This window comes from Protopterus annectens, chromosome 3.part1 (assembly GCF_019279795.1).
Source record: "Protopterus annectens isolate FY-2018-M chromosome 3.part1, PAN1.0, whole genome shotgun sequence".
In the NCBI taxonomy this organism is placed as follows: Eukaryota; Metazoa; Chordata; order Ceratodontiformes; family Protopteridae; genus Protopterus; species Protopterus annectens.
In genome coordinates, this window is record NC_056732.1 from 949,033,720 (window position 1) to 949,057,026 (window position 23,307).

The 23,307-nt window shown below is 36.8% G+C and overlaps 1 protein-coding gene across 1 annotated transcript in view; it reads right to left on the reverse strand.

The window, feature by feature from the left end:
• RTTN (rotatin) overlaps positions 1 to 23,307 on the reverse strand; it is a 3,641,098-nt gene that overhangs the window by 673,245 nt on the left and 2,944,546 nt on the right. The window contains exon 44 of the mRNA XM_044067142.1: positions 7,167 to 7,272. Within this exon, the coding sequence (XP_043923077.1) occupies positions 7,167 to 7,272 (106 nt within the window). The remainder of the gene's footprint in view (positions 1 to 7,166; positions 7,273 to 23,307) is intronic.

Consider the following 23,307-nt stretch of genomic DNA (forward strand, 5'->3'; position numbering starts at 1 on the left):
AGGGAAAAAGAGAAGTAGTCTGAGGAACCAACTTTGGTCACAGCACAGTCACCCATATGTGTCTGAGGCAAATTGCTAGCCTGTTAAAATGGCAAAGGCTGTCTAGTTACCTTTTTCTTTCTCTGGCTGGAAGAAGGACCACTCATGGGATTGAGAGTTTGTTTCACAGTCAAGTCAAAAATGTTGCTTCGTTCCCAGGGAAATTGAGCAGCACAAGCCGGTGAAATTTAAAAAGTAGTTACAAGTAACTTTTCCAGTTAAAACACAGTGAAAAGTACTCTAGTACGCTTTATCAGCTCCACAAAGTAATTTAAGCACATCTTCTTCACAGAAAAAAAATGTTTTAGACTGTTTAAACAAACTTTTAAATGGTCAGAAACAAAAGTGTGCTCCTGTTTAAAAGTACCGTAAAGTCACATGACAGGCGATAAAAATAATACTGTGAGGTTTTTCTCAAAAGGGAGCTTATTTGTCCAGCAATGGAACAGCACAAATCCACCATCGATCCCTCAAAAGCCCACATAGGAACAATCTCTTCCAAGGCAGGAAAGCTTTGAAGGGCTTTGTGACCTGTCATTTAGTCAGCTCAACTCTAGCTGACTAATAGTTTGGGTGTGTGGAAGGTTCTCCTGAAGCTTTGGAAGTTGGGTGGCTGTTGTATCTTATGTAGGATATAACCTGAGCAGCTTGGCCTACTATATGAGGAATATCCAGACGATCAGGGTAAGGCACAACTGGAAATGTTTGTGAAAGATTTAAATTTGGAAGTATTAGACAGGACAGGAGGCTCAACAAATGACAGTGAGTAGAAAAATGGAAAATGAAACTGTTATATATACAAACAACTGAGTGGAAAATCTCCATGTTTGAATGGCATTTCTGTAGAAACATGACAGTTAGGAGGTTCAAAAATAATAAAGATGTAGCAGATACTGTTTAATAATATTCTGAATGGGAGAAGAGGTCCCTACATCTTGGAAAAAGGCAATAGTTCATAGGTTCATTGGTGCATGTTAGGCTAACGACCCCACTAGTGCCTTTATAAACCTAGCCATGAAACCCAAATGTATCCCATGAGTTATTAGAGGTTATTTTAAGAGGTGCATGTTAATTAGGGCATGATTTAATGGCTGCCTCTGTCCATCAGAAACATAAGTGTCAGACCAAGGGTGAATTTCCAAGTAGTAGTATTACCAAATGAGGGAAAGTCGCCCTGTAACATATTGACGAATTTCAGTATATTAAACCATGATTATAAAGTATTTATGTTTATACTTGCAAAAAGAATGGCAAAAACCTTACTAAAAGTGATAGATATGGATTAGTGTTGTTTTTGTGGAAGGGAGACAGAAAACTGTCTACATAAGTAAAACAGTGATGATGCAGTAGGACTCTGGACATAATATATTTTACTGTTGGTAAGTTTGAAGAACAGAAAGCAGCTGATAGGGTCCTCTGTGACTTTATGAGTAGAGTGATTGTCGATTTGTTTTCCCAAACTATATAACAAAATTAATAATGAAAATATATGAAGAGTCAGAAGCTAGAATTAAACCAAGAAGAGCCTTAGGTCCTAGGCAGGGATGAGAGCCATGAATACTTTCTATAGTGATAATTATTGGTTAGCATTCTAACAATTTACTATTTCTCTACCGGTACTTTTGGTCTGTATTCATGTATGATTGTATGCATTACTTCATTGCATTTTTGGTATATTCCTGGGCTGAACCTGAAAACCGTCCACAATGATCACGGTTTTATCCTAATTATTAAATGGAAAAATAAATGAACTAATGAATAATTGCTCTCTTTTCCCCTCTGTTGCTTATTTTACAGTTGGAGCCTTCAGCTAGGACAATAACAGGTTCACAAATTCAAGGTTACAACTGGTATGTCTCTCAAGAGAAAATAGCATTGTTTGGAGAGTACATTACACTCCATTATACAAACCCAGAACAAGACATTCCTGTGTTGCAATATATTTTGAGACGATGTCAAATGTTTTCGGAACATAAAAATAGATAAAACAAAGGCATTAGCTGTGAACTATTTGCCTATTGATGACTTAAGAGAAAATTATTCATATTTTTGCAGGCACGATAAAATGAAGCACCTTTGTGTATAGGTTAAAAAGAATCAGTCTTGACTGCTAAATATGCATGGAAGGAAATTAAACAAAATATAATTAAAAAAATAAATAAATAAAATAAGAGACTGGAAGACTTTACTTCTAGACCTGAACAGCAATTTATAAGCAGCGAAAATGTTTTTGTCCCCCAAATGTTATATACATGATAGCCATATTTTTAGCAACCCGATGAGAGGTTATGGTCAGAAATTAGTAAAGAATTGAAAGAGTTTATCTGGGAAGGGAAGACAGCAGGGGTGAGGTGACATGCTAATCATCTGTACTGAACAAGGTGGCTGGGGTTAGCAAACTTGAAAGGATATTACAAGGCTACTCAGAAGTGGTTGAAATATAGAACACATGCAGAAAGCAACAGATTTAAACAAAAAATGATGAGATTAAACCAGGGGGAATAAACAGAAACAGTTTTCTGGGCACAAGCTATTAAAGATAATATTAATGAAAGACTGGAAGCCCTGTCACTTTATTCAATGCACTGTAGACTTTTGAGGAATAATCTCTGTGCCACTCACTTTGCCATTATAAACCTGATTGTCCTAGGCTTCTTGTTCTTCTGCAAGTCCAAAACCTCCATCAGCACTATGACTAGGGACCTAAATCTTAACCACCAGATAAATAAAAGATGGTGTTGGGACAAGTTTATAACCAGTGCTTCCCCAGTATGGTAAGAAGCAACTCAATGTGTTCCTTTAAGCATAAACTAGATGACTGTATTATTATCCACAAACTTACTCCAGGATTGGTTAATACAGCCTTCCTGGAAAAAGGAGGTGCGAACTGAGGAAGGGTACTGACAAGGTGAGAATGGTCATGATAATCAGTGGTCTTGGAATAACTATGAATCCCAAAAACAGCATGGGCTTTGGCTTTCAGAATTCTACTGCTGGTGTGAAGCTCACTATGTTATATTCTGAGACACTTAGCATTCAGGCTGGTAAGCAGGTCACAACAGAGTTTCTTTGTAGGGGGGAGACTATTCCAAAGTGTAAAGTAGCCAGGAGTGAGTGGACCTTGAAAATCTTTAAGATGTTGTATACTAAGAGGACTATTACTGAAAACATGTTTATTAGGCTTGTGCAGATATGCTGCATGTGGATTTGGGGAACATATTTAACCCATGTAAGAGGGTTATTTTATACATGCCACTGAAACATGGTAGTTTGAAAATAATTCACCCAAGGCTCTTTTTTAATGTTTTTGTATTTTATTTTAATTGATTAATTTTTGGAAGTGTTAGGTATAGCCATACCATGTAGTACAAGATTTATTTCTAAATGTATTTTTTTTTCCTAGCTGCTTTTTTTTTCCGTCTACCTGCCAACCATCAAGCCTCCTTCCATTGAATTCAAACCCATTTATACCCAATGGTTGAGGATTTTTCTACAGATCCACTTAGGGCAGGAGTCATGCTACAGGGGCCATCATTTAAGCAACCTCAAATCTGTTCTCCTGGTGGCATCCCAGTTATAATGGTACTTGTGAAAGGCTTCAGCCACCTGGATTACCAATGCCAATCAAACAACATGTGCATGCTTCCGGGTATATGGCTGTCATCAACTCCCATCACAGACTTGGGTAGCCACATAACCACCTTTCCCCAAACAATCTCCTTGCCAGTGACTCCATCCTCATCCTTAATCAGGGATCATGTCCAGCAGCAGCATTTAATCCACCTGCCTGGGACTCCATCCCTTCCTTTCCTAGGTAGCAGTGCCCATGCATACTTGCCATATCACCAAATGCCTGAACTGCTACTCAAAGCCAGCTCACCTTTCAGTGTGTTAACCATCTACTCCACCAGTTCATCATTTTATTTTTTTACTTTCTTCATATGCCAACCATCAGCATTCCTCTCACGAGTTGCACCAGTCCATTCCCTATCAGTGGCATTGTGACCACTGCCAAAGGGGAGAGCCAACTGAAGGAAACTGCCATCCAGGCAGTCATGAAGGCAGCTTTTACCCTGTGTGTTCTCAGGTCATCAGACCCCCCCAATGCAGCATATGGCCTGCCAAATGGCTCATCACTTCCATACTACTGCAAATGTCAAATAAATAAATTAAAAATACAAATTTCTGCCTATGGGCCTACTGTAAAGCCCTCAATATTTTATTTATTTATTTATTAGCATTTTTTTAACCAAGAAAGTCCAACTGGACAAAAGCCTTTTTTCAGTGGGGGTCCAGGGAGAAAAGCTCTAATACAGTATAAACATAACAAAACTTAAGCAAAGGCATCAAAATAGCAGAATACACACTAACAAATGTATTTGAATAATACAGGATAGATATCTGTACAACAGAATTTTTAAGCATGTGTGCAGTCAAAACACTGTCTAGGTTGCAGTCTGATGTTACAATAAAAAAAAATGGTAAGGTAAAGTTCACGTGTAGTTAGGAAGTAGAATAATGTAATATAGTGCAGAACAGGTAGCAACAGAAGTAAACATTTCAGATTACACATGCAAAGAATAAGAAATTAGAAGTTATGTACTTACCATAACGTTCCGTCTGAGTAGGTGGATTCATTTGTCTGCAACCTGCGGGTTATGGATCCGATATCGGATCCGAACCGGCATGGTTTATCCAGCTATGGATCCAAGCTCTTAGCTCCTCCCCTCACCCATAATGCCCTGCTCTCCCTACATGACCTCAGATCAAGTTTGCCCTGAATCAAAATACCCTGGAAAAGGGTAACACATAATATGCAGGAAACTGACAAGGCCAGGGGGATAGGAGGGCGGGATGGTTGCAGACAAATGAATCCACCTACTCAGATGGAACGTTATGGTAAGTACATAACTTCTAAATCTGAAGTAGGAGATTCATTTGTCTGCAACCTGTGGGACAGAGTCCCCAGCTACCTGAATCTTGGGCGGCCGTCATCTAAGGATATTCCGGAGCACCGCGGAGCCAAAGGATGCTCTACCTCTAGATGTGATATCCAGCTTGTAATGAGAAATAAAGGTATGGGATGAAGTCCAAGTGGCTGCTGAACAAATGTCATCCAGAGGAATCCTAGCCTTAAAGGCCGCTGAGGTAGAAACTGACCGATTGAATGGGCATGGACTCCCTCCGGTGCAGGCCTCCCAGAAGCTTGATAAGCTAGAAGAATACATTGCGAAATCCAGCGTGACAAGGAGACTTTGGAAATTGGCTTACCCAGATTGAATTTGGCAAAGGAAATGAACAACTGGTCAGATTGCCTATGACCAGCTGTCCTGTTAAGATAAAAACGAAGCTGCCTGTGAACATCCAAGGAATGCAGCTTGTATTCACCCTTGTTCTGATATTTAGGAAAGAAAACAGGGAGGTTAATGGACTGATTAATGTTTGCTTCTGAAGCTACCTTAGGAAGAAAGGAGGGATTGGTCCTGAGGTATACGCGGTCCGGATGGAAGACCAAGTAAGGAGGCTTTGAAGATAAGGCTTGAAGTTCCGAAACTCTTTTGGCCGAAGTAATGCCTACTAAGAAAGCAGTCTTGAGGGATAAAAATTTAAGATCTACTGTGGCCGCAGGTTCGAATGGGGGAGCGGTCAAGGCCTGAAGAACCAAAGACAGATCCCAAGGAGGAACCTCTTGCTTGACAGGGGGCCTAAGGAGAAAGGTGCCTTTAAGGAAGATTTTACACAATTTGGCAGACATAAGTGGTCCAGATGACTTGAGTTTGAGAAACATTTTGGGCACTGGAAGAGCTGATTTGGGGGATGGGAATGGAAGTAAACAGGTAACAATGACTCACCCATTCTGGGTGGAGGGAGAGGTGGTACCTGATCAGCCATGGTCATGCAGCCATGCAGGGACCACTACCCCTTCTTAGATACAAATGCACACACTCATGAATTTACAATGACAACTACCACTGAACTGGCTTGGACGTTAAATGTCCACACCCTAATGTCACACTGCAATCCTTCCTCTCCTCCAAGGGATAATGGCACTAGATGACTTTGGCCCACATGCCCATGGCTACATGCCAGTTCCACTAGGCACTTGAGCTGCTAATCAAGCTTGGGTAGTCGGTATCATAATCCATCTACACCAATGAAGGTAGCTCACTGTGCTGACGTTTCATGGATTTTGGGATTTGCTGGCATCCAAGTTAAAAATTAATGGAGTCAAAATATATCACCATGGAAACCGAGTCTAGGCTTGAAATGGTCCACAAGGGTAGTTAGCCTAGTACTAATCTATGAACCTATAAAGGCCACAATGAACTTCTGCAGGAACATGACTATGTGCTTATTTGCACTCAGAAATTATATGACAGATGCACAGCTGTACTGTTTAATAATGTTTTGGATAATCTTTAAATTACTTAAAAATGTTAAAATGGACACAATGCACAGTTACAGGTGGCATAATTTGACAAGGATTTCTGTTAATTTTGAAGTACATAATTTTTTCTACTACTTAACTGCTTTTTTAATAAAATCCATGTGTTCCTTTTCAACAAGTGCCATGAAATATTTTAGTTCCTCCTGAGCTACCACCATCTTAGGTAGACAAAACTTAAGTTCAAGATATCACCCTACTGATGGCACCTCAGGAATGCAAGACCCCTGTTATAATACATTACATTATCATTAATGGAACACGAATCTAAGCAACTACTGGAAACAGGACTCAAAGGCAAATGTGCTACTGAACTTCTGACACTGAGTAGATTCTTTCCAACTGTGTGTGTTTTTCCTAGGCACCTAGAAAGTGATGACTAATATTTCTATAAGGTATACAATATAAATGACATGCTTGCACAATTATTTATCTATTTATTTATTACGTTTGCTGACCGGGTGTGTCTGACTGGGCCAAGGGCCCGTTTTCAGCAGAGACCCGGGGAGAAAAGCTTCACAGTAATATATGACAATATACAAAACATAGTAACAGTAAACAGTACAATATAATTATTTTACATTTATTTCCCTTAAAATTACTTGTATTGTACTATGGCATCAGCTGTGTTATCCTGGCTAAATGTTTAGTAGTCAAGTGTGCCCCCCTTAATAAGACTCACCTTGTAATGCATGTTTCTGGGCACTGGTACTGACAGCTAGTAGTGACATCAAAGCATTTGCTGACATTTTCCTCACAAAACTCTCCGATGAATTACCCTCATAGCTCTACAGAAAATGTAAAAGCTCAGTTAAAATTCAGCACATATTCTTGAAAATATCATGTAAACTGCTTTGTTTTAGCAAAAGTACTGCAGCTCACATATATTACTTTCATTTAGTGCTGCAAGTCAAGCAACACCAGTGGGAAGAACGCTGTGCTATGTCACTATGAACCTGAATATCATTTTTTATGTAATGCAGCTTAAAAGATATTAACATTTCTTCAATATGAAGCTGAACACCAACTTTTTTGACACCACCATAATCAATAATACATTTGTCTTTGACTATTACATACATTAACTTCTGCCACTGTCAGATATTTGAAGCGGTTAGTGATAATTTACAATTGGGACAATAACTACAAATACAATCAAACTGCTGAAGAGGATTACAGTTGTGTGCTGTTAACATGCTAACTCCTGTGGCACAGGGTTCAATTCCTTCGACCTTCATTTGCCTACTGTGTGACTATAAGCAAGTCACTTAATCAAACATTTGGGACAACTGGAAAATTGGGCTAGGATCATTTAATGGTTTCCTGGACAGCATGCCTAACAATTACTTATGAAATCTATACAAAGTTTACCGTTCCATCCACCACAAACTACTTTGCATCTTTTAATCGTTCTTAGCTTTATCACTCTTGATCTTACAATTTTAATAAGGCTCATACAATTATGCACAACACACAGACAGATACTCACACACATTCAAAATACATTTTCTTATGTCCATTCAACTCCATCTTCAAACTCTATCCTTCTGTTTTTGTACCTATTCCTGAAACAGAATACTCTTGAAATCTGGTAATTCACTTGTGGTATTAAAAGGTTTTACTTACCGAAACAGAAATATAACAGAACGACTAATATGCATTTTCAGATTACAGTGCAATACACTATTACAATTACATAGCTAACTTGCTCCATGCTTTTAGCCTGCTACAGCTAGGCAAAACTGTATTAGGAAGTTCCATCACACTACAAATTTCTTATGCTTGGTTTAATTACTATTAATATATAAAACAGCTTATGAAGTAAGATATGGTAGGGACATGCGTCAAGTCAATACATATAAAACCCTACCTATACAGAATATTTATGAACTAGCCCTCTTTCTCACCGGTCTAAAACTTCAGGTTCCATTGCCAAATCTTGACTAAGGTTGTAACTGCAACTTATCTCAAAGCCTCTTAACATGTCAGCAGACTCTCTGCTCTAGGCATCACTCTTAATACATATTCAAATGTCCTAAACAGTGCCTACTTCTTTTTTACAGGTTCAAAATTCAGCATGTACCAGACACTGAGTTCCTTTTCCATGTCTGATCATCTTGTCTCTACAGCTTGAATGATTTTTTATCTTCAGAGCTAAAGCCAGAAAATGATCTGGCACTGCTGGACCCATTTAACACACTGCACAAGTGTCCTGATCAGAGATAATTATTAAAGCACAGATTTACTGCCTATGACTTCATTGAAGGTATTATCACAATTACAATTTTTGAAATCCATATTACTTATGCAAGTCCTTTTTTTAAGGATTTTTGAGCCAAGAGGCAATTACAAGACTGCCTATGAACAGTACGCAAACAACTCAAAACAGACAAGACTATGGCATATGAATGAGCTGCTTGTTCAACACTGACTTGTCTAGAATTATCCACTGCTGTCCATGCAGGCTACCAATGTCTCCATGAATACTTCCTAAAACTTTAGTCTGGCTGAGGTGCTTTAAAGCAGAAATGAATGCGGTGCAAATCTGCCTTCAAGGAACTTGCTTCAGTAGTCAGTCCCCAGCTCCTTCATGAATACTAATTAAATGCTAAATGGTGAAAGCTTCTGTAAACTTAAACATGCCAGAAGCCCAAATTCTGCCATATTTTAATGCTTTAAAGTGTAGTCTTGTTGATTTTATGGTTCTTACCACCCCCCAAAATGAAAATATTCTAGTGTGATTTCTTTTGTTTACCCAAAAGAAAGTCTGAAGTAGCAATAAGCATAAGCCTTAAGATATATTTCTTATATGATCACTATATTAACTGCTGCTGTGTTGTCAAACATTGACTGACTATCCTAACAAGCAAAAGTGTAACTGCTTTCAATTATACAATGATGATGAAGAAAGCTTTTCAAAGAGGTTGTTGGTTAACTTTAGGTACGTCTGTTAGTAGTAGGATCAATTTAATCTGCTACAACAAATTCTGAGAATGCTCATCTTCTTTAGTATCAACAAAGTTACTCCAATACACAGACCTGAAGATCTCTTTAAAATTAATAAAAATAACTACCATTGGCTGTGGATGGTTTTCCATGGACAGATGCAATGCCAGCAAGGGTCCCATGTGGTCATCACTTTATCTCCTATTAATAAAATTCCATGACTTGACATTAACAGCCTCAGACAGACAGACCAACAAAGGAAAAAAAATCAGTGGAAGTGTTGGGGAAGGGCTTCATATCTGATGGGAAACAAGAGTTAAATCTTCAATTGTTTGGAAGTGAATGGTCTTCAATGCATTTTAACAGAGGCTTACTCACAGTTTATTACAAATGATAAATCCCAAGGGTATATACTAAGCAAGCCTGCATGCAAAGGAGGTTATATATAACAACATGAAGAAAAGGGAAATATGTGAAAATAAATGAATCACTGCTGGTGCAGTCACTAAGTATGTGTCTGCAGTGATTCTGTATAGAAAACAGCTCGTGGGGAGTTCAACAATGACCAGAAAAAACCTTTTCCAGTTTGAACTTGATGAGAAAAAGTACATTTGTGTAAGTAAACTTACCATAACAGTAGATTGTTGAATGATTACTGCTGCAGTAGCCTTAGCCTTGGGTATATGGGTTATATCCTGCCAAGGATACAACAGCAGGCCAGCTTCCAAAGCTTCAGGGCACCTTCCTATATATATATATATATATATATATATATATATATATATATATATATAGAGAGAGAGAGAGAGAGAAAGAGAGCGGGGGTGAGCCCTGAAAGAACAATGCTAGGAGCAACAAAAAATAAATGTCCACACCACGAAAACAAGGGAGTGCTACAGCAGCAGTGATTGCTTGAACATCTACTGTCATAACTGTACTATGTTCATCATACCGATCACTGCTACAGTAGCCTGAGCAATATGGGTAGATTACCCTAACTTACTATGTTTGGGAGGTAGAAGGAGAACAGCCCAGTAGCTCCTGCAGAATTGTTCTAGCAAAGCCTGACCTGGACGTGGATAAGGAATCAAGCTTACAGTGCTTTGCAAAAGTATGGACAGAAGACTAAGTATCAGCTTCTAGAATACAATCTTTCCAAAAAGCCACAGATGAAGCCAAGGCCTCAGTACAGTGCGCCTTGACACTGCCTGGAATAGTTTTATTATGGTGAGTATAACAAAAGGTAGCAGCTTTAGACAACCATTTGAAAATGGTCTGTTTTGATATGGGTTGTCCCTTCTTACCATCACAGGAAATGAACAACTGATCCAAAGATCTGAAAGATTAAGTTCTGTCAAGATAGTACCAAAGGTGTCTGTAGGCATCGAAGGTATGGAGTATTCTTTTTCCCTCATTTTTAAGTTCAGGAAAGAAAATGGGGAGATGGATAGTTTGGCTTAAAGTAGCCTGGATACCACTTTAGAGATAAAAGAAGGATTAGTTCACAAAGAAACATTTTCCCTGTAGAAAATGAGGCAGGGTTGACTCACCGTAAGAGCTTGCAACTCAGATACTCTTCTTGTAGAGGTCAGAGCATTCAGTAAAACTACTTTCCATGTTAATAAACTCAAGTCAGCCAGGTTAGCTGGTTCAAATGGAACAAGTGTTAGCTTCTCTTACACAAAATTAAGATCCCAAGAGGAGGAACCAGTGGGGGGTGGGGATTGGGAGTCTGATCAGGAGGATGAGGAACGACCCCCAGGAAAGAAGGAATTTCCTCCCACTACTATCTGTCATCTATCTGAAACTGTCTGTTGCCAAGGAGAAAAATGGAGATTCAGACTTTCTGGGGAAAAAAGGTACAGGTTAGAGGGAGCCACAGGGGGTCTCTTGGGAAGTAATTCAGTTCTTGTCTTTGGGTGGTTTGAGGGTTCTTTTTGGAAACCCCTTGCCATTTCTTCTTAAACATCTGTTTACCTGTATTTTGTTGAGATTTTTTATTTATTTTTGTTTGTTTTTGCCAAAATTGGATGAGGGATTACAGACTCCTTAGTAAATTTGGAAAAGGAGGTCTGAAAATTCTTAAGAGATTTCCTGGATCATCTTACCCCTTTCATTACACTTTTTGATTACCTCTGCAGCAGAGGGGCCAAAAACTAAAATATCATTTTTAACAACATTTCGGAGGTTCTGAGAATGCAGCTATGCAAAATCCTCCTCAAAACAGTACCAGTGGCCATAGCCCTGGAAAAAGTATCAACATACTCATACACACACTGTAAAAAAACGAGTAGTGACCTGTGCAATAGAAGAAACTAAATTATTTAATGCAGATTTTCTTTCTCACAAAAAGAAACTGCAGATAAATCATTCCTCATCGTTAACACAATTAGTCAGGACAAACTTTAACATATGAGCCTGAAAATTCAAAATTCTGAAAATCTAATTTGAAGTATACACTTTTTTCCCATACTTATCAATAATGTTCCCACGCTTATCAGAAAGAATAGGATGTTTAGCAGCAGTGGGATCAACTAAAGATATAGCTGCTGGCTCAGGTTTGGGAATAGCGTATGAAAATATTAGGTACTTCATGCATCCTATCTACCTATTTAGGAGCAGCTGGCCATCTGGAAAATCGGAGGCAGAAATGCAAACATCTTCTAAAGCAGACAGAACTGGAGGAATGGATGTAGGTTTTGGAAATTCCTTCTGTAACAAATCATAGTATTTTCTGAGGACTGAGAAACCTCACTGTTCTCCCACTGAAAACAATGGCACATTCTAGTAATACTGTCACAAAAAGAGAAACTCCTAAAGTGAGAATCAGAAACTGAGCTCTCTTCAGAGTCTGAATCAGAAATCTGAGGAGAAAACCCTGTATTTGTCCCTTACACTTCCTGTTCAGATTCAGAATCTTGACTTTCTTCAGATGGCTTAGTGGTAAATTGTTGTTGCTATGGTGTACAGGGTCATGGGTTCAAGACCTGCAAGGGCTGATTATTTACCTGAAAGGCCAAGTGGTTAAGGTGTATGCATTTCAACCACAAGGTGCAAGGTTTGATTCTCACCACTGGAACGAGCCTTACAGATGGAACATGTGTAATTTGTTGGGAGGGTGGCCTAATGGTTAAGGTGTTTGCCTTGCAAATACAAGGTGCAGGGTTTGAGTCTCACAAGGGATAATTGGCTAGGCTTAAAATGGCTCGCAAGGGCAGTTAGCTTAGTACTAACCTATGAACCTAAAAGAGGTATCCCTCTTTCTCTTACCAAAACTACTTTACAAGAAGGATCAACGGCCTGAATGAAACTCTGAGCCAGACCCAGTAAACTACTCCTGTCTAAGGAAATGTGAGGCGTAGTAGATAAGTGCTTAGTTTCTATTTCTTTTTTTGACAGGGAAATAGGGCCAGTTATGTTACTAATGGCAGCAGCAGATTCCTCAGCGATGGGCACAGCATTCTGACACTCTTCCAGGACAGACAAGAGTAGGGCTCCATTTTTCAAGGGACAAACCACAACAGCTACAGTGGGCATGGTGTAGGTGCGATACCAAAGGGATATGGGGTTAAAGGTGAATGGTCTGAAGTACAACAAACAGTTACAGCAGTGTCACCCATCTGCAGCTGAGGAAAATTGCTAGCCTGCTGTGGTGGCAAAGGCTGTTTGCTTAACTTTTTCTTGTTGTGGCTGTAAGATGCACAGATTGTGGGACTGGTAGTTTGTTCAATGGTCAAGCCAAAAATGGTTCCTTTTCCCCAAGAGAAGACAAGCAGCAAATGCCAGTAAAAAGTCAGAGTCTTCAAAAGTCATTTTTTCACAGAAAAACACAATAAAAGGCAGTTTTAAAACACTTTGCCAGCCTCAAAATGTAAAATAAACTCAATTTCTCCCCAGAAAAAAAAATGGTTTTCTGTGACTTTAAACAACCTTTAAACAGACAGGAAAAAAAGAGTGCCCACAATTAAAAGTACATAAGAGTCTTGCAACAGCCAATTAAAGCAAAAAAAAAAAAAAAAAAAAAAAAAAAAAAAAAACCTGAAGAGAAAAATGATAACATTCTAACAATTATTAAAAAATGGAAGTTTTTTTTTTCCCCAAAAGAAACTTGTCTGCCAAACAAAGAAACAGCACAAGCCGAGCATTGAACCTCAAAAGCTTAGAGAAGCATACACTTTAATGGTAGTAAAACTCTGAAGGGCTTTGAGCCCAAACTTGTCTTTTAGTCAGCTCAGCTCAAGCTACTGGGCAGTTTGGGTGAGTGGAAGGGGTGCCCTGATGCTTTGGAAGTTGGCCGGTGTTATATCCGTACAGCTAATGAAGGTCCAAAGAAGGATTCGAGTGAGACTTTAATGATTGAGACCACTGGGTGTTAATGAAGGTATGGAAGTTGTCCTCCACTTCATCTGCGTGAATGTCATAAAGACTGAATTCCATATAACCCAGAGTGCAACAATGGCAACAGAACATTTGAAATGTGGTGCCTGCAAGTGCAATGAAGATCGAACTGGTAGTCTGTGCAAGTGTAGCAATGATGAGGTAAATACTGAAGATATGAATGCATCATACAGATGTGATGACAGCTCTGAAATGTATTTATTTTATTTTACATTTGTTTACCAGGTAATGTCCGACTGGGTCAGGTGTTGGATACTTTATTAGAGAACAGGGAGTCTCCAAAGCTGTTGATGAATTTAGTTACCTTTAGTAGAATTTATTGGAGGACCTTGGGAATCTGTTGTTTGTATTTGATTGAACTGGGTTGTTTGAGAGCAGGGCAGGTTTTAGGTTTGCAAATGATGGAGTGGGCAATGGTTAGTTGGTTCGGAGATAATTGGTTGGGTAGTTATATCTAGTTGAGTTCATGAAGTTAAAATAAAGCTCTACTTGAACTTTTGGTCGGTGGTCTCCATTTTTCGCCTTTTCATTTTTGGATTACTGGTTGTTGGGCGAAATTTTCTCCGTTTTGTTTCGTACTTGTAGCAAACTTGGCTATTTTATTATAGCAGGTCTCCAGTTTATTTAAGTCTGTCTTTCGTAGGTTTGTAAAGATTGAAAAAGCAGCATAAATAACCAAATAACTAAAAGATGGCGAAGAAGGAATGCTGAACGCCCAAGAACCAGGTAGATGCTGCTGTAATAACCTCCGAAAACTAATAGTAAACAGTTATCAAGTTGCAAGCACGTGAAGTAAAATACTCTTTTATTGTATCAGATATAAAGGTTTAGCGCTTTCACCCACTGGAACGTGGGCTTCTTCAGAACAATTAGTAGTTATGACAACGTAGTTTAAATACTTAATTTAGGGCCAAAAATTTAAAGGCTTAAAGTTGTAACACTGACAAGTGTGCCTACAATAAATACGACTATAATCAAAAAGAAATATAAATCTACTATATAAATACTATATAATAAATCATTAATAAAAAGAAATAACATAAAAAATTCGATATACAATATATTATACATAAATATATTTGCTTATAGAAATATATCAAATTTTATTTACAAACTGTAACTTGATCATAATATTAAAAAGTTTATTATCTAATAATAAATAATATGAAAATTTTATATGAAAATAAATTTGAAAAAACTCACATAAACTTACTTAAATATCTGAAATTGCTTTTTAACATACATCATCACTAATTCATAAAACATACTTATTAAATGCTTTCAGATTTCCAATATGGGTTTAACCGAGATGTATTCTTTTAATCCCAGTGGGGTAGTGGCATCCGTCAATAATTGCCAATAGCATTCCCTGAATGCTAATTTACCTTTAATATTACCCCCCCTAGGATCCATTTTAACAGTTTCCAATATACTAAATCTGAACTCATGTTCATCACCCTTGTTCATAACATGTTTCGCTAAAGCATTCTTATCGTCTTTTTTTCTGATACTATATAAGTGTGCATAAATCCTTTTTCTACACTGTTGTTCCGTCTTACCTATATAAAATGAAGAACAAGCAGTACACTTTGCCAAATATACTATGTATTTAGTATTACAATTACCTCTCTTGGGGTGTATTTTAGTCCTGTTATAATTCTTTAATACTATATTCCCTTCATCCGACATGTATCTACACTGTGCACAAGCACCACATTTATTAGTATAAAGATGATAGTGCGTCTCCTTATACTTGCTTCTTGTTTCCAATAAATATTTTAAATTTTGTCCCATCCTATATACAAAACTGGGTTTCGTTCCCAATAAATCAGTCAATTCATCATTCACCAATAAAGTATGCCAATGCTTGGTCATTATTTCCTTAATCCTATTAGCATGCGGTCCAAATTCTATAATACACGATCTACTATGTATCTTAGTATTGGTGGTGTGATTAAGTACCACATATGTCTCAGATGAAATGTGACTTTTGGTCCCTAATAAGGGGATGTATCTAGTACCCCATTGTGACGTCACATTAGAGTTAATTTTCTCCATCATCTGGGGCTTGTATCCCCTATTCATAAAAAACTTTGTAATGAATTCTATTTCTTTCAGCATATCAGTATAATCTGATGTCATTCTGAGTGCACTTATACATTGTCCCTTATATATATTATACTTGGTCTTATAGGGATGACAACTTTCAAAATCTAAATAGGAATTTGAAAATGTTTCTTTCCTATGTATAATAGACTTGAATACACTATTTTCCTTACTAACTAATGTATCCAAATAAGGTACTCCTGTGCTGTTAAAAGTTGAAGTAAATTTTAAAAAATCACTACTATGGTTCAGATAACAGAGAAATTCGTTGAAGGATAATTCGTCTCCTTCCCATATGATATATATATCATCCAGGAAACGCGAATAATATCGAATTTTTCTTTGATATTCACTGGTAAAAATGGTCTTCTCTTCCCAATTAAGCATTACTAAATTGGCATAAATGGGGGCACAAGCTGCCCCCATAGCTACGCCTTTAACCTGTCTAAAGATTTCTCCCTCATAGAATATAAAATTATTATCCATGACTATTGACATTAACTCATAAATGAGCTGAATTCTGTCCCAGTCCAAGTTACTATATTTACAAATGCTGTCTCTAAATGCCTCCAATCCTTCATTTTTGGGGATACATGTAAAAAGGTCAATGACATCTATGGAGGCAAAAAGGAGATTTTCACTAACTAAATATGTCGGATATCTTGACAAAAATTCCCAAGAGTCTTTCACCATATGTTCGACTTTATGGTAAATGTGCTTGAGCAAAGAGTCTATAGCCACCCCCAAAGGAAATGTTTTAGATTTGCTACCAGAGATGAATGGTCTAAAAGGTGGGTCTATTACATTTTTGTGTACTTTAGGAATACCCACCAAAGTAGCCAATGTAGGATGTCTTACTTGGAGGAAATGGTATAGGTCTTCAGTAATTCTGTTATCCAACCTGAATTCTTCCAAGTACAAATAAATTCTTCTATATGCTATGTTCAACTCATTTAAAGAAATGATCTCATAATTATCCTGATCATAAAGTATATCTTGCATTTTACTATTGTATAACATACTGTCATATACCACAACTCCCCCTCCTTTGTCGGGTTTCATGATTCTAATGTTGTCACTAGATCTTAATTCGTCTAAAACTCTAATTTCGTCCATGTTGAGGTTGGACACAGCTTTCCACTTTCTGAGCTGTTTATTTGTGTGGTATATTTCATGTGCAACTGATCTTTCATATCTATAAACCTCTTTGTTCATTAAAGGCATAAAGTTACTTTTTTTCTTAAGTTTGTTAGCATCATTATGTATATGTTCTTCCTCACTTGATTTAATACTATCCTTAAACATAATGGCCAAATTTAATTTTCTCACATATTTTTTAAAATCGCACAAATAGTCCACTATTTTAAATTTTGTCACTGGTATAAATTTCATGCCTTTGGATAAAAGGCTAAAATGAGCTTTATTCAACTCCATATTAGTATAGTTGAAAATCTGAAAGTTATTATACCTGTTAATATTACCTTCCTGCACTATATGGAAAAGCTGACCTTCATCATTACGGGACTCACTATTAAAACTGGTATTCACCAATTTCTTTATCCCCTGTAATCTTTTCTCTTCCATGTGTTCCCTTTGGTCCATTTTTTGTATGTCTCCCTGTTGTGATCCTGATGAAAATTTTCTACATACTCATTTTCCTTATACATATTTGTACCTCTGGTGTCCCGAACTACTCCGGAATCACTATAAGGATTGTAATGGGACATTTTCCAAATATATACCCTACCTGAGTTGTACTGTTCAGTGTCTCTAATAACTTTTTTATTTTTCCTTTCTAAAATCTTGCCTGTTCTATTCTTTGCTAACTCATACTGTCTATAATACAACTTTTCCCAGTTGGGAAACATTAAATCATTTAAAATAACTTCATTCATATGTTCTATTTCTTCCAATTCCTTACATAATTTAGCATCATTGTATTTAATTAACATATTCATGTATTCAATGCCAAATTGATCAAACATTTTGTTGAAATCAGAACACACTTCATCGGTCAAATCTATACCCATGGGTACTTTGTGAAACCGAAGTCCCATAGGCACTATATTAGAATTAATACAATGCAATAGATATGCATTATCAAGCTTAATGGCATTAATAATATTCAGTTTTTTCCCAAAATCATAAATGAAGTCTTTAAGTGTTCCTTTAAGCTTGAGCGTTTGGTTATTGTCTTTTGCTTTATGTTTGTCAAATACACAGTCTCTATCGAGAAAATCTTTCAGATAATTCTCTTTACTCTTTTCCTTCAATTTATTACCCATATTCGTTTGTTTATGGGAAAAAACAGTACCTGGAATGTCCTGTTCCTTGTTTGTGACATTCGCGTAAGTCCTCAAGTTCTGGCTATATTTCGGTCTAGCCCCCGTTCTTCTTGCTTCATCTGAGATGTTACCAAAAGAAAAATCAAAAGTGAATTCCGTTGGCGCCAGTCTGCTATTAACAGGTTCAGTTGTAACTCCATTAAGAGGTAAGTCAATGTTGTTTCCCATGCTGTGCCTGGAAATTTGGCCATTGGGAAACTCCGGAGAAGAAGTTAACACATAATCCTACTGCTCCTCAGTACTGCCAGCTTGCCTTATTGTTTGCTTCAAACATTTGTGATGCTGTTGAATATCTCTCCGGTCTGTCCGGGTGGAGTTGTTGTGACCAGTCAGAGGGACCTCCGCTTCACTATTAAACATCTCCCCACTCCGTTGTATAAAATTGTTAACAAGTTCGTACAGCTTACCAAACTCACCCCTCAATGAGTTCACTTCGGAACGAAGATCCGATAATTCATTCACTTTGATGGGGGAGTTAGCTGCATCACAGTCCTGGTTCATGATGTAGTAACAATTGAAAAAGCAGCGTAAATAACCAAATAACTAAAAGATGGCAAAGAAGGAACGCTGAATGCCCAAGAACCAGGTAGATGCTGCTGTAATAACCTCCGAAAACTAATAGTAAAAAGTTATCAAGTTGCAAGCACGTGAAGTAAAATACTCTTTTATTGTATCAGATATAAAGGTTTAGCGCTTTCACCCACTGGAACGTGGGCTTCTTCAGAACAATTAGTAGTTATGACAACGTAGTTTAAATACTTAATTTGGTACCAAAAATTTAAAGGCTTAAAGTTGTAACACTGACAAGTGTGCCTACAATAAATAAGACTATAATCAAAAAGAAATATAAATCTACTATATAAATACTATATAATAAATCATTAATAAAAAGAAATAACATAAAAAATTCGATATACAATATATTATACATAAATATATTTGCTTATAGAAATATATCAAATTTTATTTACAAACTGTAACTTGATCATAATATTAAAAAGTTTGTTATCTAATAATAAATAATATATAATATGAAAATTTTATATGAAAATAAATTTGAAAAAACTCACATAAACTTACTTAAATATCTGAAATTGCTTTTTAACATACATCATCACTAATTCATAAAACATACTTATTAAATGCTTTCAGATTTCCAATATGGGTTTAACCGAGATGTATTCATTTAATCCCGGTGGGGTAGTGGCATCCGTCAATAATTGCCAATAGCATTCCCTGAATGCTAATTTACCTTTAATATTACCCCCCCAGGATCCATTTTAACAGTTTCCAATATACTAAATCTGAACTCATGTTCATCACCCTTGTTCATAATATGTTTCGCTAAAGCATTCTTATCGTCTTTTTTTCTGATACTATATAAGTGTGCATAAATCCTTTTTCTACACTGTTGTTCCGTCTTGCCTATATAAAATAAAGAACAAGCAGTACACTTTGCCAAATATACTATGTATTTAGTATTACAATTACCTCTCTTGGGGTGTATTTTAGTCCTGTTATAATTCTTTAATACTATATTCCCTTCATCCGACATGTATCTACACTGTGCACAAGCACCATATTTATTAGTATAAAGATGATGGTGCGTCTCCTTATACTTGCTTCTTGTTTCCAATAAATATTTTAAATTTTGTCCCATCCTATATACAAAACTGGGTTTTGTTCCCAATAAATCTGTCAATTCATCATTCACCAATAAAGTATGCCAATGCTTGGTCATTATTTCCTTAATCCTATTAGCATGCGGTCCAAATTCTATAATACACGATCTACTATGTATCTTAGTATTGGTGGTGTGGTTAAGTACCACATATGTCTCAGATGAAATGTGACTTTTGGTCCCTAATAAGGGGATGTATCTAGTACCCCATTGTGACGTCACATTAGAGTTAATTTTCTCCATCATCTGGGGCTTGTATCCCCTATTCATAAATAACTTTGTAATGAATTCTATTTCTTTCAGCATATCAGTATAATCTGATGTCATTCTGAGTGCCCTTATACATTGTCCCTTATATATATTATACTTGGTCTTATAGGGATGACAACTTTCAAAATCTAAATAGGAATTTGAAAATGTTTCTTTCCTATGTATAATAGACTTGAATACACTATTTTCCTTACTAACTAATGTATCCAAATAAGGTACTCCTGTGCTATTAAAAGTTGAAGTAAATTTTAAAAAATCACTACTATGGTTCAAATAACAGAGAAATTCGTTGAAGGATAGTTCGTCTCCTTCCCATATGATATATATATCATCCAGGAAACGCGAATAATATCGAATTTTTCTTTGATATTCACTGGTAAAAATGGTCTTCTCTTCCCAATTAAGCATTACTAAATTGGCGTAAATGGGGGCATAAGCTGCCCCCATAGCTACGCCTTTAACCTGTCTAAAGATTTCTCCCTCATAGAATATAAAATTATTATCCAGGACTATTGACATTAACTCATAAATGAGCTGAATTCTGTCCCAGTCCAAGTTACTATATTTACAAATGCTGTCTCTAAATGCCTCCAATCCTTCATTTTTGGGAATACATGTATAAAGGTCAATGACATCTATGGAGGCAAAAAGGAGATTTTAACTAACTAAATATGTCGGATATCTTGACAAAATTTCCCAAGAGTCTTTCACCATATGTTCGACTTTACTGTAAATGTGCTTGAGCAAAGAGTCTATAGCCACCCCCAAAGGAAATGTTTTAGATTTGCTACCAGAGATGATTGGTCTAAAAGGTGTGTGATATTTAAGTAAGTTTATGTGAGTTTTTTCAAATTTATTTTCATATAAAATTTTCATATTATATATTATTTATTATTAGATAAACTTTTTAATATTATGATCAAGTTACAGTTTGTAAATAAAATTTGATATATTTCTATAAGCAAAGATATTTATGTATAATATATTGTATATCGAATTTTTTATGTTATTTCTTTTTATTAATGATTTATTATATAGTATTTATATAGTAGATTTATATTTCTTTTTGATTATAGTCGTATTTATTGTAGGCACACTTGTCAGTGTTACAACTTTAAGCCTTTAAATTTTTGGCGCCAAATTAAGTATTTAAACTACGTTGTCATAACTACTAATTGTTCTGAAGAAGCCCACGTTCCAGTGGGTGAAAGCGCTAAACCTTTATATCTGATACAATAAAAGAGTATTTTACTTCACGTGCTTGCAACTTGATAACTGTTTACTATTAGTTTTCGGAGGTTATTACAACAGCATCTACCTGGTTCTTGGGCATTCAGCGTTCCTTCTTCGCCATCTTTTAGTTATTAGGTTTGTAAAGATACAAGAAGAGTATAGGAGGGTGGATAGTAGGTGTGTTCAGGCTGTGGATAGTCTGGTGTTGTTGGTAAGGTATGGTTTGGCCCCATAGCGTGAGCGACTGTTAATGCTATGTGTTTGTCAAAATTTAGACACATCAATTGTGACCCCTAGAAGTTTAGTTTCATTTTAGTATTGTTGGAGGAGTAGATAATGGGGTTGGAGGTTGTTTTTGTTTTGTACGGGAGAAGACCATTAGTTTTGTTTTGTTTGGGTTGAGTATTAGTTGGTGGTCAGTGAGATAGTTTTCTAAGTCATGGAGTGATTTTTGTGTTTTTTCTTGGAAGTTCGAAAAGGGTAGGGGCAGAGCAGATGAGGGAACAATGAAGACTGTAGCTGCAGAGAATGCGTGAAAAATGTGAAAACTCTAATGAAATTTACTCTGGCAAATACTGTGAATGTGACAACTTCAGCTATAATAGGTCTAACGGCATTTGTAAGTGCTGTGTTTATGACTGTTTTGCTAACTGCTTTACTAACTTCACTTGCAGTGCTTGTGACAATGCTACCAGTATGGCAGAGAATGGGCAGTTATGTAATAGAAGAGGAAAATGTATATGTGGCAGATGTACATGTAATGACCTAGAATTTCAGGATCTCACCTGTGAAAGTTGTCCTACTTGCCCTACTGCCTGTACTGAGCATACAAAATCCCCTGCAAAACAGTAAAAACTTGTGCTGTAGAAGTAACATTTTAATAGCACGTTAAACAGAATAGCCTGGGTGTCTGATGTCACCTCCTCCTATTTCGAATAACATCAAATACAGATGATGGAGAAAGGGATCGAAATTTAGATGACGAAAAATTTTCATTTTCGATTTTTTTTCATTGTAATAAATGAAGAAGTGTAATTCTTGCTTTTGATAGTAAACTGTCCTCAACATAGACATCAAAATTAATCTCTTGAGCTTCATTCTTGAGGTGAATTTCTTGACATTCATGTCTCAGATATAAAACACGCGGATTATAATCAAAAAACCGATCATACTCTTCCATATTTTGCATTGCCAGTTAAGTAATTTAGCTACTGTTGTACGTTAGCTAGCATCTACTCAGAGCATAACTACAATAATTCACCAGACAGATTAACTACACATCATGGGACTACAGTCTGCCTTTACCCCTTCTGTTGTCACACTTCTACCATTAGGCACAATGAGTTAATGTAAGAACTATCACATGCTCCCTAACTACCCCTTGCTGTTACCAAACATACAATCCACATATGTGAGGTGTACTTACATACTTAAACTACAGACAAATCCTCCACATCCATCCTGTATAGGGTGGCCAGTGCTCATGACAGATGCACAAAACCACAACTACATCATGCCAGTAACACCATATCTACTTAAATCGGGGTAATGTGTAAAGTTCTCCTAAAGTCTCCCAGTCCTCCCAGGCAATACATTGCCCTGTACAGTATGCAAAAGCTCTGAAGGCTGTTAGGGTATAATATTACACATGATAACACCCTTGTCATATATGATTCAATATTTACAAATACTGATGCTCCACTCACCAGGCTGAGCAAAGATAACAGTAATGGTCAGCTGTCTCTCAGATGACAGAATTCACAATATCACCACCGATCTTGGATTTCTTCACCTTAAATATGCATATGACTTGGCTGATACACATGTAAGAGTGAATGACTTTT